General features: G+C 44.4%; 1 protein-coding gene across 2 annotated transcripts in view; it reads left to right on the forward strand.

The window, feature by feature from the left end:
- Window positions 1-16,118, forward strand: part of St3gal5 (ST3 beta-galactoside alpha-2,3-sialyltransferase 5) — a 53,548-nt gene that overhangs the window by 15,207 nt on the left and 22,223 nt on the right. For both annotated transcript variants that reach the window (XM_021190328.2, XM_021190327.2), the window contains exon 2: window positions 14,868-14,991. In XM_021190328.2, coding sequence (XP_021045987.1) covers window positions 14,870-14,991 — 122 coding nt within the window. In that variant the 5' untranslated portion in view covers window positions 14,868-14,869. The remainder of the gene's footprint in view (window positions 1-14,867; window positions 14,992-16,118) is intronic.

Below are 16,118 nucleotides of genomic sequence, written 5' to 3' on the forward strand. Positions count from 1 at the left end.
TTTTTTTTAACCTTAGTACTTCTTTTTTTTAATCTGTTCAACTTCCTTAAGGTAGCTTTTCCCAAGTGAGGTCTGAGCACTGATCTTCCACACTGGGATTTTATCACTGTAGGGATCTTATCTCTTATCATCCTTTTCCTTGTCTAGATCCTTGTCTGTTCTAGACCTACCTATTTCCTCCCTTACAGCAGAAACTTTACCTGGGCAAGCAGCATACATAACTTACGGAAAGCCCCAGACAGCGCTGCTGTTAGAGTCACCATAGAAGTGATGAAACATCAGAACCAAAAGCAACTTGGGGAAAAAAAAGGGTTTATTTCAGTTACATTCTCACATCACTGTTCATTATGTTAGTCAAGGTTCTCTAGAGTAACAGAATTTACAGAATGAATCCCCCTATAAATAAATACATAAATAAATAATCAATCAATCAATAATATGTACATATATATGTTATATATATAAATGACTTATTAGAATGGCTTATAGGCCATGGTCCACCTAACATAACAGTGGCTGCCTATAAATAGAAGGTCCGAGAGTCCAGTATTTGTTCAGTCCATGAGGTTGGATGTCTCAGCTGGTCTTCAGTAAACACTTGAATCTCAAAGGAGACTCTAAGGGCAGTGAAGCCTTGGTAGCAAGGCAAAAGGAAACGGGCCAAGAGTAAACCCTCCCTTCTTCCATGTCCTTACATAGGCTTCCTGCAGAGGGCCCGGCCCAGATTAGAGGCGAGTCTTCCTGCCTCAAAAGATCTAGATTAAAGGTGTGTCTTCAGATTAGAAGTGGATCTTCCCACTTCAAAGTAAGCAAAATTCCTCATTTTTTGTCCCATTTAGTGGTTTTAGTTAATTCCAGATAGGTCAAGTTGACAACCAAGGCTAGCCATCACAGTCATCAGAGGAAGCCAGGACAGGAACTCAGGCAGGGTAGGAAGCTGGAGGCAGGAGCTGATGCAGACCTCGGAGGAGTGCTGCCTACAGGCTTGGTCACATGGCTTTATCAGCCTGCTTTTTAAATAGAATCTAGGACCACCAGCCCAGGGATGGCAACACCTACAGTGAGCTGGGCCCTTCCTCACCAATCACTAAGTAAGAAAATGTCTTACAGCCCAGTGTTATGGAAGTACTTTCCCAATGGAGGCTCCCCCCTCTCAGGTGACTAGCTTGTGTCAAGTTATGTAAAACTAGCCAGCACAGACCCCAATCCTGCCTTCCTCTTGCCTGCACTGCACCCCGGCACCATTCTTTCTTGACCATTCTCAGGCATTTGCTCTTGTCCCCACAGTAGCTAGGTCTCTGGGCTGAGCTCGTTAGCTTCATGTGCCCCACCCCCACCTACTTCTGCCAGAACTAGGTGCATTCGTGCAGTTATTACTAGGAAGTTTACGGTGCACACTCGATCTTTCTTTTGCTCCCCTGCGGGAGGCCTACCCGCCATGCTGTCTCTTCTCCACTACAAGTTTACAAAATCACAAAAGTTTCTAGCAGCTATCTCTTACTTTCTATGGGTGGGCAGTGACTGGTAGTGCAGACACACTGGGAAAAAAACGCCTTGCAACTTAATTCCTTTGGCTCCGTGGAGGAAGGCTGGCTGTCAGGACAGACACTGTCAAACCACAGTCCACATCCCATCGGCCTCCTGGGCCCTGGCATCTGATCACCTCTCACATCAGGTTCATCACCACCCTAAGCCACACAAAGCCTGACACGCGTGCCTGCTTCTCCCTGTGAGTGGGTCACGGATCTTTGGTGTGCTCTCTTTCATCACCGCATTCCTTTCATCACTTCTTAGTCAAACTGTCGCTGCCTCCTCTTCCTCTTGGTCCACTCAGGGTGGGACCTCCCCCCCCAGGTTCCTCATTCACCTGTGAGACCGCAGCAGTGTGTGCCCAGGTCTTACCTCACAGTCAGTGCGAATGTAGCGTTCAGCCAACTAGGCTAATTCCTATCTGTGGTGAAATCCATTTCTCACAGACCTCCCACCCCACAGATCTTATCTCCATGTCCTTGGCTGGACACGTTCACTCAAGTCATGTTTGCTCACTCAGAGGCTGTTTGAAACAGTCTGCGGTATTTAAGCCCGCAAGGACGCCGCTCCTGCCTGCTGTTCTTCCCACGCAGCAGAGGTGGAGAGGGGTGAGATGGATTTCTCCACACCTCTGCTCACACAGGTATGTCCTTGGGAAAGTTAAATTCAGACAGCAAACCAGGGAAGTAGATGCTTTAGGATCTGGTAAGATTGCTGTAGTCTTAGCCTTCCCGCTCTGTGGGTACCCTGTCTACTCTTTAGACAGCAAGTATCCATAGGGTCAGTTTGCCACTTCATTTTTTTACGGCTTTTTCTATTCTACTTTTGTCTGTAGAGGCTCATTCTATTTTTACAAAGTTACATTTGGGGGACCTGTAACCAGTGATGCATTCTGCACAGGCCCATCACTTTTCTAGGCCCCCTCAGCCAGTCTTTGATCCTCAGGTTTCCTCACGTCGCTTTTGTACATCCACATTCACTTGTTTCCTGCCTCCGTCCAGGTCAGGGCCTACCTCCTTGCGACCACTAGCTTCTCTATGTTCCTAAAACTCACTCATTTCAGAAATAGCTAATTGGGACCTGGTGAGATGGCTCAGCAGGTGAAGGCACTGGTCACCATGCCTGGTGACCCTGCACTTGAGTGACATGACCCACATGGAAGGAGAGGAGAGAGCTGAGTCCTTCCTTCAAGCTGTCCTCTGATGTAATTCCCCCCCCCCTCCATGTATGTATGTATGTATATATAGGCATGGTGGCACACACTTTAACCCTAGCACTTAAGAGGCTGAGGTAGGAAGATCTCTGTGAGTATAGGTCTACAGAGTGAGTTTCAGGACAACCAGAGCTATGCAAGAGACCCTGTCTCAAAAAACAAAACAAACAAAATATATACACATATTTGGAATTACACAGAATGTAATTTTTAAGTTTGCTGTAACTTAAATGATAAAACAAGATATAAATAATAATAGATTATAGCAATACGATATAAATAATTCACTTGTACGTCACTGATTCAGAAAATTTCACTTTTAGACATCTTTTTAACCTCTAGAAGTAGAAACAATGATATTATGCCCCTGTTTCCTTCTGTTTCCAGCTGCCTTGTGTGGTACATATAACATAGTTGACCTTCGCTCGATTTCTTTAAGATGAAAGTTTACATCTGAATTAGAAGCTCCCCTCCCCCTTCTATGATTTACTTTTACCCCAGATGGTGGTTAGAATATGCTTGGCTCACAGGAAGTGGCACTATTAGGGGGTATGGCCTTATTGGAATAGGTGTGGCCTTGTTGGAGAAAGTGTGTCATTGTCGGGGTGGGCTTTGAGAGTCTCCTTCTGGTTGTCTTCAGATCAAGATGTAGAACTCTCAGCTCCTTCTCCAGCACCGTGTCTGCCTTTAGGCTTCCATGCTTCCTGCTATGATGATAATCGACTGAACCTCTGAACCTATAAGCCAGCCCCAGCCAAATGTTTTCCTCTGTAAAAATTGCCGTTGGTCATGGTGTCTCTTCACAGCAATGGAACCCTGAGACACCAAGACACCCTCCCTCCACCTCCTTTCCTTCACTTCCCCCTCCCTCTCTTCCCCTTATATATTCGTGTGTGTGTGTGTGTGTGTGTGTGTGTGTGTGTGTGTGTGTGTACCTGTGCATGATAACATGCGGTTACCTGAGGTGTCAGTCCATCCCTTGGAGCTTCAGTTACAGGCAGGTGTGAGCCATTTGGCATGGCTCATGGGAACCAAACAAAGTCTGCTAGAGCAGCAAGTGCTCTTAGTTACATTTCTTCCTTGGGACTTTAATAAGAAATGTTTTCTTATCGAACACATAGCCTCTTAAAAATCCATCACACTTTTGTGTATGAGTAGAAAAACACCTTCAAAGATAAGCCTGTTCTATGTGAAATGGTTAGTGAAGCTACAAAGTAGAGGCTGTGGTCCAGTAGCCTGGGTGAGGATAGGGTTAAATTGGTATGCCCTAGGGAGCCACGCACTTAGGAGGGAACCCTGGAGAGACTATAGGCTAATCCTGAAGAAACTATATTCAAGTAAGGGAGATGAGACAAATCGTAGTTTTAAAAGTAAGGAAGCCTAAATGTCATGCCCGGCAGTGTCAAGGACAGTGTCTGTATAGGAAGGGCATATAAACATAAGCAACTGCTCCTGGGAGGGTGTAGTTCCAGCATCCCACGGCACCTATAGTGGTGGTCAGAGCAGAGAGAAACAAACCCAGGCGGGTGCTCAGCTGGCAGCCTCCACTCTTGGGCATCCCTTGCCTAGTGAACCATGGGTGGGTCCCCACCTCAGTTACTATAATCAAGATAATCCCCCATAGACAAGCTCACAGGCCAGCACCTTCTAACCAGCCCTTATCAGCTTGACTTGACAATACAGCATTTTAAAGCCATAAGCTTTCACCCCAGGTCCACAAAGTCTCGTGTTAATCTTGTAAACTTGTCCAACCTGAACAACTCCCACATCTTTAAAAATCCCAACCCGTTAAGAAATGCAAAGTCTCTTCACAATGACTTCTATAAAATAAAAAAACCAAGCTATATATTGGGACAAAATAAACATTCCCATTTCAAAACAGGAGGATGGCATAAAACAGCTCCATCAAAACAAATTCAACGTCTAGCATGGTAAATACCAAACCCCATGGCTCCAGGTTCAACATCTAGAGCTGTGATGAAATCTAACAGACTCCAATGGACTGGGATACGCCCACCCCTCCAGCTCTACTACCTTAGCACCTGCAGATTTGTCTTGAGGATGAATTAGGATTTCTTTTTCAGGCTTTTGCCTATGGAGTGGTGCCATCAACACTGATACCATGTAGAGAATGGCTTGACATTGTCAAGTTTTGATGCCAGCTTAATGTGTAACCAGGCCCCCATGGGACCTCAGGTGTATCAGATGTGCTAGCCCTGAGGAAACCCTTCGATACTCTCTCAGCCTCTGCAAGTACTGCTCATCTGTCAGCTACAGCTGCTCTGTCTGTGTCAGCCAGGATACCACCATTCTGCCTTGAAAGTTCTGCCAAAAGTTAGACCATTATCTTCTTAGTTTAGCTTCTCTCAGTTCTCAGAACAGTGGGGTCCATAAAGCCAGATTCTTGGCCAAAATAGCACAGGATTGGCTGCTGCCTGGTCCTGATGAGTCTTGTTTATTCCTTCTGCAAGCTCCACTGTCTGGGTATCCATTGGTGCTCCTTGCATCTTCCAGACTCCACTAGAACAGCCTGTAAGCACTGCTCCCCTAGGCTGACCGCACAGTTGTGCTTGAAAACTTCCCAGGGTCTTGGCTGTTGTAACTTTCCATTTGTCTTCAGCAAAGTTTTCCTAATAAGGTCTTTGGCACTGGTTTTTTTGTTTGTTTGTTTGTTTGTTTTGGTTTTGTTTTGGTTTTGTTTTAGTGTATTTCAAGTAGAATGATACACTATGGCATGAAATATTCTCAGTCTAGAATTGGTAGAATATCTGCCTGGTTAGTTGAGGCCAGGTGTGGTGGCGCACACCTTTAATCCCAGCACTAGGGAGGCAGAGGCAGGCGATTTTTGAGTTTGAGGCCAGCCTGGTCTACAGAGTGAGTGCCAGGACAGGACAGCCAGGGCTACACAGAGAAACCCTGTCTCAATGGAAGAAGAAGAAGAAGAAGAAGAAGAAGAAGAAGAAGAAGGAGGAGGAGGAGGAGGAGGAGGAGGAGGAGGAGAACAACAACAACAACAACAACAACTGGATTTGAGGGACAGGTTATTTACAGTAGCAGGGAAAAGAAAAAAGAAAGAACTTGTGTGTCAGTTTACTTATGTTTGAAACAGAACCTTTCTGTGTAGGAGAGGCTGCCCTTGATCTGACAGTCCACCTGCCTGAGATTCCTGAGTGCTAGGATGAGCAAGAATGTCAGCTTAAGATAAGGTTTTTACCCTTTTAGAATCAAAGAATCCATTATCCTCAAGGAAATGACAAAAGTCGAGCCAGGTGTGGTGGTGCAGCCTCCAGCCCCGGCATTAGGGAGGCTCAGGCAGGAAGGTTGCCAGTTTGACGTGGGCCTGAGCTCCATAGTGGACTCCTGCCTGCAAAGGGGAAGAGAGAAAGTCAACCAAGTGATGGGATGCAGCTTGAGGTCTAGGATGGGTAGCTCAGTAGATAGAGCACATAGCATGTGAAGCCCTGGGTTCACTCCCCAAGGAGATGGGTGGGGGTGGGGGTAGGGGGTGAGTACATTTAGTCTTTCAGATAGAAAAGCTAAATATAGTAAATATATTACTAAATATGTAAATTTATCATAATAGCCATCGATGTCCATATAAATTAGGATATAATTTTGCTTAATTGATACCTAACACTCTTAGGTATTACTCTGTTTCGGTAATAAACACCATGACCAAAATCAACTTTGGGAGGCCAGGATTTATTTAATCTCACTGCCCATCGTGAAGAGAAGCCAAGTTAGGAGATGAAGGCAGGAACTGGGCGGCAGGAACTGAAGCAGAAACCATGGAAGAATGCTGCTTACTGACTTAGTTAACCCTGTGGCTTTCTCAGCATGCGTATACAACCCAGGCCCCCCCCCGCCTAGGAATGGCACCATTCACAGTGCCTGCGCCCTCCTGCATCAGCTGACAGGTGAGGACATGTCCACAGGCCAGTCTGTTGGAGGCGATGCTTCAGTTGAGGTTCCCTCTTCCCAAATGACTCTTAAGTTTGTGTCATGTTGACAGCTGAAAGTAACTGTGACAGACCTCCAAGAGAATGTGGGACAGCCAAGAGTTGACCAGGAAGCAGTGGGAACATGGAAACAATTATGTGAATTTTTTTATAGACACAAAACAGAAGAAGCTCATGAATTATTAAAGTATTTACCCATCACATGGTAGGTAGGGTACAGCAGAGTGGGGACATCTCTGGCCGCAGGTTTTAGATACTGTGTGATGACAGTATTAGCCCTTAGGTTGGTTGTGAGTTAATAGTTCAGATGTAGAACTTGGGTGTTCAGTGGCTAGTGGGGGTTATTAAGATAGCCCAGGATAATCTGGATTCTGGATCAACAGCTTTCCAGCTCTCCCAAGTTGTAAAGTTCAAACCCCATAGCTGGTTTAGACTTCAACAACAGTTGTGTGCCTTTTCCCCTGGGAACTTCAGGTTATAGCCCTTAAGGATTAACAGCTGCTTAAATAGGTGTCTTTTACTTTATCATCCTGAAGACCAGGCAGCTCCCCCCTGTGACCTTGTATTAATAATCCCACTGGCTGAGAATAAGACCACTACCACAATATCTTGAGCCAAACTTGAAGCAAGCTTTAATTAAATACTGGCCAAGAGGGTGGATCTGGTCAGGAGTATTCTGAGGTTCCCAGAAAATGGTGCCGGGTCAATCCCCCTTGGGTTGTATCCTGAGTCACATCCTCGACTCTGTGGCAGGTACCTGTTTACATTGGGATCTAATAAACATCCGCTTAATGGTACCCAGATGAGAGTTATCATCTAGTTAAGGCGTTAGTGATACAAGGGCCAACAGTAATTAATAAAAACGGAAAGGTCAAAGGCCCTGCATTGGCTGACATCAGTTACTATCCAGGAGGTGCCTGAAAATGAGAATGGGGACAGGTCATTTATGTCATCACGGGCCCCTCCTTCACCCCCTTTTTTGCAATATTTATTTACCTATTTATTTTAGGACAGCCAGATTGTCTCTAACAGTTATAGAAACAATTTTCTCTTAAAGCCGCACAATATCTCCTTGTTCTGTCTAAAGGAGGTCAGGTACCCTATTGTATTGTAGACCAATTTCAGCTAGTCGACTGAATTTCAGTTCAGGTATGTTGATAGATCTGAGTCTATTTGGTTTCAACAAGTACCTTTCCTGGTATGCCAGTGGGCATGATAGGTAGCCATTTTGTCTCCTGTGCCAGGTCCTTTTGACCTAACATCACAGCCTGTTGAGGAGGACACAGGGTGGCATGCTCTACTCTTTAACTACTTCATGCTGAAATTAGGATGCCGTCCTCAGATTCAGGGAATGGGGCATTCATCAGAAGCAGCTGGAGAGACAGGGAGCAATCACATCAACTGGCTTGGTCCACGTCAGCTTTCAGTAAGTCCAGGGCTCAAAGCCATGTGGATCAAGTCTGTAGTCTGCAGCTGACTCCTGGGTGGTGCCTGTCACCTGAAATCTGTCTCGGTGCAAATCTGCCGAGACAGATATAAGCTAGGGACAGAAGTAAAAGTTCAGGAAACTTAAAGGAGAATCTTACACTTGGAACTTTTAGGCCTATAGTCCTAGTAATTGGGAAGGAGAGTAATTGGGAAGTCTCAAGACAGGAAGGGGAGAGAAGGAGAGCGATCCCATCCTCAGGAATGGGTGGGTGGAGAGACCTGGGTGTTCCTGTTCGGAGCCCTTTTGACCTGTGGGAGGCGGATTCAAGTCTTAGGACTCCTAGGACTCCCTGAGCTTACATGGTTTTTTTAGTCTACAAAAAGAGAGAGAAGTTTTAGATATATTATTAGCATTGCCACTGTTCGTAATCTGTAGTGAAATCTACATTGTGGAAAAGGCAAGTAGCAGGTGTCTGTAAGACAGCTGGAGGAGAAGATTCTCACCTTTCAGGTTAAAAAAGATTTTATTTCTCCTCTCTCCAGTGGGATGGACATATAGATTTGACAGAGACAATTTTAGCCCAGTGATAAGCACCGTTAAGTCTATACTTAGAAGACAACCAAAGAAAATTTAAACTCTTGTCCTTGTGACTATAATAAGGATCAGCTGTCAGTTTTCCACTGATCAGTGTTAAAACTCTGAACTTTTTTTTTTTTTTTTTTTTGGTTTTTCAAGACAGGGTTTCTCTATATAGCCCTGGCTGTCCTGGAACTCACTTTGTAGGCCAGGCTGGCCTCGAACTCAGAAATCCACCTGCCTCTGCCTCCCGAGTGCTGGGATTAAAGGCGTGTGCCACCACGCCCGGCTCTAACTCTGAACCTTTGAAATCTTGGTATAACAAGAACAGAGAGGTAAAGAAATATGAAACATTCCCATTTTTCATATACCTTAAATCATCCTCTTAAACCTTTACAATGAACGCCATAAGTCACTTTCTTAGACCCTCTGAACTTACTCAAGCTTTCACACTCTCAGACCTCTCTGCACCTTAGAACACTGTCTTAGACCCTCAGAATTTACATAGACTTTAAACCGTTTATCCATCTAGTCATACTAGAGGCACAGATAGTTCTTACTGAGAGCAGCCATTGCAAAGCAAGTACTTTTGAGTAAAAGAACAGTAAAAAGTTACATCTGAAACCTGTTTGTCCTTTAATATGAAGCCTGTTGGCAAGGAAACCTTATCTACCTTTCTCAACCAGAGACAGTAGCTCTAGAAACAGCAAGGCCTAGTTTTTACATAGGAAATGAACTATCAAGGCCGCTGCAGCCTTTCAGGGAGAAGCCGGTTGCCTGCTGCCGTTAAACTGACAGAACTACAGTTAGCCTAGCCAGCAATGCCAGCGGAGATCCGAGAAGGATACACTGTAGCAGAAAGTATCCAAATGGCTTATGTACTGATTAAAATGACAGAGACTTACTCATTATCCAGATGGTCACCCTAGGCTCCATGGCAAGATGGCTTTGAGGGGGGCCGAGGACCCAGGCCAGCATTGGTCTTCAGTCACCAGGCCCAGAAGATCTGAGAGAATTTTATGTGGAGGACAGGTGAGGAACTTGCAGGGACTGACCTTACTCTGTGGTTCTTTTTTTTTTTTTTTTTTTTTTTAATTGGATATTTTGTTTACTTACATTTCAAATATTATCTCTGTAGACCAGGCTGGCCTCGAACTCAGAAATTCACCTGCCTCTGCCTCCCAAGTGCTGGGATTAAAGGCGTGCGCCACCACGCCCGGCTTCTGTGGTTCTTTCAATGGACTTGAGTTCTGTTCCCAACTGACCTTACTTTGACCAGGCAAGAGTACAGCAATCAACTCAACAGTGACAGCAGTTTGATGGCAGGCGAGGCATGAGGCAGTTATGCCCAGTGGTTAAGGTTACCAGAATCCAGATGAAGGCGTCATGTTCCATCACCTTTAGAAGCCTTCATCTGGCTTCTACTACTAAGAGCTGGGGTCTCTGTCATGGTAAGCTCTTTTACATTAAACATTCTGAGTTCCAAATTCAGCAGACCTTTAAAAAGTTTTAAGGACCAATATCTATTAAGTATATGCAAAGTAATAAACTTTGCTTGCTTTTAGTTACTTGCTTTCGGCTTAACCTTGAAAAGGGTAAATAAAGCTTATTTCTATAATTAATTATATTAGTACTCAGCATGACTACAATGACTACAAGTGAGGTTCTGAACACATTATGGAATTTGATCATCTACTCTGTGATTCACTGTTAATGTGCATGTCTTAACCATGGGTTAGCAGCTTTTATAAGACTAGGATTTTACAGCTTTATCTTTGTGAAGTTTGAATTTTAAAAAATAACCATTTCTGAAGGAACTGAAGCTCTTTAGTATCAAAATAAAACTTTAACTCATAAACACAGTCCACATAGATACTGGGAACTTTCCTGAGCCTTTTACAGTGTACTACTATAGAATATTAGTTTCTTATATTACTCAGATTATCAAAATAGCTAAAGCCTAACAAAGTTAGCAAAGACAAGGAGGGGAGACATACATTCTCAAGCCAGCCTCTTCCAGCCTGAATAGACCTTAGATAAGGAGAGATCTTCATCCAGTTCTTTGTCAGATTGTTCAGGTCATTGTCTTGTTGCATCAAAAGATAGGAATATTTAAGTTTTTGGTGTTTAGCATTTGGTGCTCATAGCTGTGGCCCTAATATTTTAGCCTTTTATTAATTTTTAAGGCCAGATATTAATAATATAAAACATTCTGTAAAATTAAAGTATCTCATAGCCTTATACATTTTAAAAGCTATTCTTTTAAAAATACCCACTTTTTTAATTTTACATTTTCTGTAAAACTCCAAAATTTTCTCTTCAAGAAGTTTTAAAAAAAAATCTCTCAATTGTGTGCTTCTATAATAGTTAAAAAAAAGTACCTTTTTTTATTTCAAGAGGGGAAAAAAACCCAGAGCAAAATCATAATCTGGACAAGACAAAGCCAAACTCCAGCAGTACAGACAACTCAATGCTCAGTATCTGGGATTTGCTCACCATCCTCTGGGATCCCCCAGGAGGCCTGGGTCACCTCTGCAGCCCTATCCTCAGCATTATACCCAGCCTGCCTTCCAGGTGCCAGCTGGCTCCATTTCATAGCAGCTGCTGTTTCTGGTGACTGTCATATGGCACCAGCATCTCTCCTGGGCTCTCTTCAGGAACTCCAGCCCTGCCACACAGTGTCAAGCCTCAGCTATTCTCCATGGCTACTTCATGCCTTTAAAACCAATGCCACCTGGTGACTCTTATATTACAGAGATTGGCTGTTAGCACAAGGTATGTTCTTTTATATAAATGCATGGAGATGAAGTGTTAATACCATATTAAACAAACATTGTTTTTAAATCCTGTCTTTCATAAACCTTGTTTTTAGGACAGAAATCATTATATAAAAATCCACCCTAGTCCAAAATCTCAGAGACCCTGTTGCCTCCTTGATTTTATACCTTTAATCAACATTGTGGTGGTGAAGTCACATGACATTCACCTTCTGCATCTCTAACAAAGATGGCTGTCAGCCAAGGGGCTGCCTCCTTCCCGGTGGGGAACAGCAGCTGAGATGGTGGCAAACCACATGTTGCTTATATCCCAAAATGGCATCATGCCACATGGTCCCTTTAGATTACCTATGCATAGAGTTTTAACTGTCAATCTGTGATACAAGTTGTAAATTAATTTTTTTCAGCAATTTTACACCATACCCAATACAGTTATAAATCATAAGGGACAGAAAGGTCACATAAACCAATAGTCTAGTTCTTTTGGCTGTTCTGATTTGCCGCCTTCTCCCTCTCACAGCATCCGGTGGCTCCCCCGAACCCTGACATCTAGACTGTAAAAGCCTAGGTCTGGACAAAAGAGCGCCATGACCCAGTTCCAGAGCCAGCTTTTCAATAAATAAAAACAACATAAAACAACCTTCATATTATCCACACCCAAAAGACATTTGAATCCTTGCCAAACTGAACCTAGTGGCCAGAAAGCTCACAGATAAATTCTGAGCCCTGGCCATAGGAGCAGCGTGGTAGCAGTGGTGGGTGGCTGCAGCAGAGAGCAAAAACATCCAAGGAAACAACAAGCAGGGTTACATACTCAAAGGACAGTCAGAAACAAAACGTGGTAGCCACCATATACTCACACATTCAACTGAGCATGGCCCATTTCTCTCTCAGCTCAGGGTTTACAACAGAACTTACAGACACACCAGAAAACATAGACCCATCCACACATGCAGAGCAGACAGACACAACAGACAGACAGACGAAGCTTTCCAACCATCCAGAGCCAGACAGACAGGCAATGTCTCACTGTCTGCTCTAGACAGAAGAATAACTGGGGTCCCGCTTAAGCTCCTGCACAACCCAGATACAGCTCACGCCAAACAGAATTAGACTGTGACTCAAACCAGAAGGCCAACATAGATGCTCCCAGTTTTCCTCAACATGGCAGTTACACTCCATAGCTCATAAAACCGAAGGCAACGCCAGAACCTTGGAACATCTCAAGGCCTATGCTTCCCGCGGCAGCCCCTCAGCTCTGCAGTTCCAGAATGAAGGTCTGGCTTTAGAATTTGGGTGGGTGGTCTGAATCTCACTGAGGCCTCCAGAAAATATTAATCCAGTAGAGAATAAGGCTGTTACCACAAGTTTTTGAGCCAAATTTGAAGTAAGCTTTAATTACTGGCCAAGATGATGGGCTCTGGCCAGGACCATTCTGAGGTTCCCAGAAAGTCACGTTTTTTTCAGTGACTTATAAAGGCAGAATCCATAAGGCTATGTATTTTCCACCAGGTCCAATCAGGGACAAGCATATATCTTGACGTACTTCCTGCCTGCATACCTCCTGCCTATGTCCAATCAGGACATACGTACGTCCTGCCTCCATATTTTCTACCTCTGTGAACAAGCACATCAGGTACAATTGATTCAATCAAACTCATTTAGGGAAGTGAAAACGTGGTTTTTATCACACGTGAGTAACGGCCTCCAACATTTCAGAAAGTCTCTTGCCCTTGGACAAGTGGGCTTACAGGCTAGAGGCATTGTTGTTTTATGGAACTTTGAGGCACGGTAGTTAAAGCTTAAACATAACTCTAGCTCTCACACTTGGCTCTCGGTTGGTGTTGTCTGAGATGAACTAGATATCCTCCTGTGTGGTCCCCATGTTTCTGCACTTCAGTCAGTTGGAAAGAGCAGAAAGGAGAAGAGGGACAGTGCTAAGCGGGAGCAACACCCTGGGAGTTACAAGTAGGAATTCTGCTCCTATTTCATTGGCTAGAACTTAAGCATGGGCATAACCAACTCCAAGAGCGTCTGGGAAATGTAGTCTCTGTCTTAGCAGGCCATGTTTCCAACTAAAACTCCAAGTTCTGCTGGGGAGGAGTGGGTGTTGGGAGGAGGAGGGGTAGGAGAACAACAACTTCTTTCATATTTTTTCTTGTGATAATACACACAGTGATGAAGGGTGTGTTGACAGTGTAGCTAGGGCTAAAGCCCTTGCATGTATGAGACATTGGTTCAGTCTCCAGCACTGCAGAAAACGAAAGGAGAAAAGGTATGTTTATTCATATATATATATAGAAATGTTTCTTTTTAAATTGCCATAATCTCCTTCTCTCTCTCTCTCTCTCTCTCTCTCTCTCTCTCTCTCTCTCTTTGGTTTTTTCGATCTTTGTTTCTCTTAATGTGACACTTGTGTTTAATGTAACTTTAAAAAAAATCTCTTCATGATTTTTAAAGCCATTAAACACCACATGTGTAGTAAGATGAGTCTTGGAGTAAGTGCTGCATACCTGTCCCAGCTCAGTTAGCATTGTCCTAGGCGTTTTCCCTGTGGCCTTCATTGTAAAGTAGCTCTCTCATCTATAAACATTTCTGGTTTTTAAATCTTATTTATTTAGTGTGTGTGTGTGTGTGTGTGTGTGTGTGTGTGTGTGTGTTCCTCAGATCCATGGCTGATATTAGAGAAAAACACTTGCATTCCTCTCTCTCTCTCTCTCTCTCTCTCTCTCTCTCTCTCTCTCTCTCTCTCTCTCTCTCTGCTGTACACCCACACTCCGGTCACAGTGCACATGCAGAGGTCAGAGGGTGGCTTTCAGATGTTGATTCTCTCCTTCTACTATGTGGGACCCAGGGATCCAAATCAGCTCGTCAGACTTCTTGGCAATCGCCTTTACCTTCTTAACCATCTTGCCATTCCGTGACAACCTAGAGATTTTCTGTACTTCCCCGCCACCATGGCATCTTGTAAAACTGTAGAGCTTGGATCCATCATGACCAGAACATTTCCGTCGCTTCAGGGTCCCTCACAGCACCACACTCCGTAGTCCTTTTTATTCCCGAGACGGTGTCTGTAGCTTTTGCCCTCACCATCCTCCTGCCTCAGCCTCTTAGGTGCCAGGATGATAGGCATGTACCAGCACCCCTCCTCTTACCCATAGTTCCTGGCACCCATTTCTATGCTCTTTGGTTCTGTGGTTTCGTCTTCATACAGTGTGTGACCCTTCATCGTGGGCGCAGCTCCCTTCCGTTTCACCCAAGTTGTTGGGAATCCATCCCTTTTCGCACGGAGGAGTACTCCAGATACAGCTGTATCACCTTAGTCTTGTAAACTATAGTCCACCTAACAATTCTTTCTTCCCTCATTTCCTCTCTTCTCCCAGCAATGCCAAGTGAGTCCACCTCTGCAAAACTGAGAAGTGATTGCTCAAGGACCTCCCTGCAATGGTACAACCGAACCCAGCACAAGATGAGAAGACCCAGCTTGTTAATAAAAGACATCTGCAAGTAAGCACAAGCCCGGGCCCTGAGACTGTCCCCTCCAGATCAGCAGCATCTAGGTCGACGGTGTCAGTGAGGTTCCCACTTGATGTAAGAGGAAAGCCCTGGTCCACGGAGCAGCTTTCACCGCAGCTGAGTTGAAGACTCAGGGTGTGGATGAGTGGCTTCATCCACTGCTTGTATTTGGTAGATGGTGAGCTCTATTCCCAGCAGATAACCAGCCTCTGAGCTTGGATGCCTGCGAGCACCTCACGGTCATCTGTTCTTCATGCCACTGCCTACCAAAAGAGGCATTCGTAGCTAGTGTGAGCTCATGTGAACTGGTGAGCTAAAGGCCCCTTCACATACCTGAGTACCACTAAATGTTGAACACTGGAGAAGAGAGACGCTTTACGCCAGGGGCCTCTTATATTCCAGCGCCTAGGAAGGGTAACAGGAAGAACTTGGCGGCTTTCTTTGGTACCAGTCAAACCAGTTTTCTTTCTTTCTCTTTTCTTTTCCTTCCTTCCTTCCTTCCTTCCTCCCTTCCTCCCTTCCACCCTTCCTCCCTTCCTTCCTTTCTCTCTCTTCCTCTTTCTTTCTTCTTTCTTTCTTTCTTTCTTTCTTTCTTTCTTTCTTTCTTTCTTTCTTTCTTTCGTCTTTGTCTCTTTTATTTTTTAAACTAAAATACTTGTGTGTGTGTGTGTGTGTGTGTGTGTGTGTGTGTGTTTTCACATGCAGCTGTATGCTTTTAAAAGTCAGAGGACAAATTGTCAGTCAGTTCTCTCTGTCTACTTTCATGTGGGCTATGGGGATCAAACTCAGGCTTCCATGCTTGGTGGCAAGTGCCTTTACCCACTGAGCCATCTCATCAGCCCTATTTTTAAAAAATCTATTTGTATTCATTTCCCATGCAGGTGTTCACACACGTGTGTGTGTGTGCATTCACAGTGAACATACGCCACAGGATACACTGGGGGATCAGAGGATAACCCAAGGGAGTCAGGGATCAAATGCAATTCACTAGACTTGGTGGATGGTAGTTCTAACCCTCTGAGCCATTTCCACAGCCCCCAGGTTGAAAATTCTGCAAAAGTCTTCAGATAGAAAAGATGTAAACCAATGCCTGGCAAATATAGAAGTGGATGCCCACA

This window comes from Mus pahari, chromosome 2 (genome assembly GCF_900095145.1).
Source record: "Mus pahari chromosome 2, PAHARI_EIJ_v1.1, whole genome shotgun sequence".
Classification (NCBI taxonomy): Eukaryota; Metazoa; Chordata; class Mammalia; order Rodentia; family Muridae; genus Mus; species Mus pahari.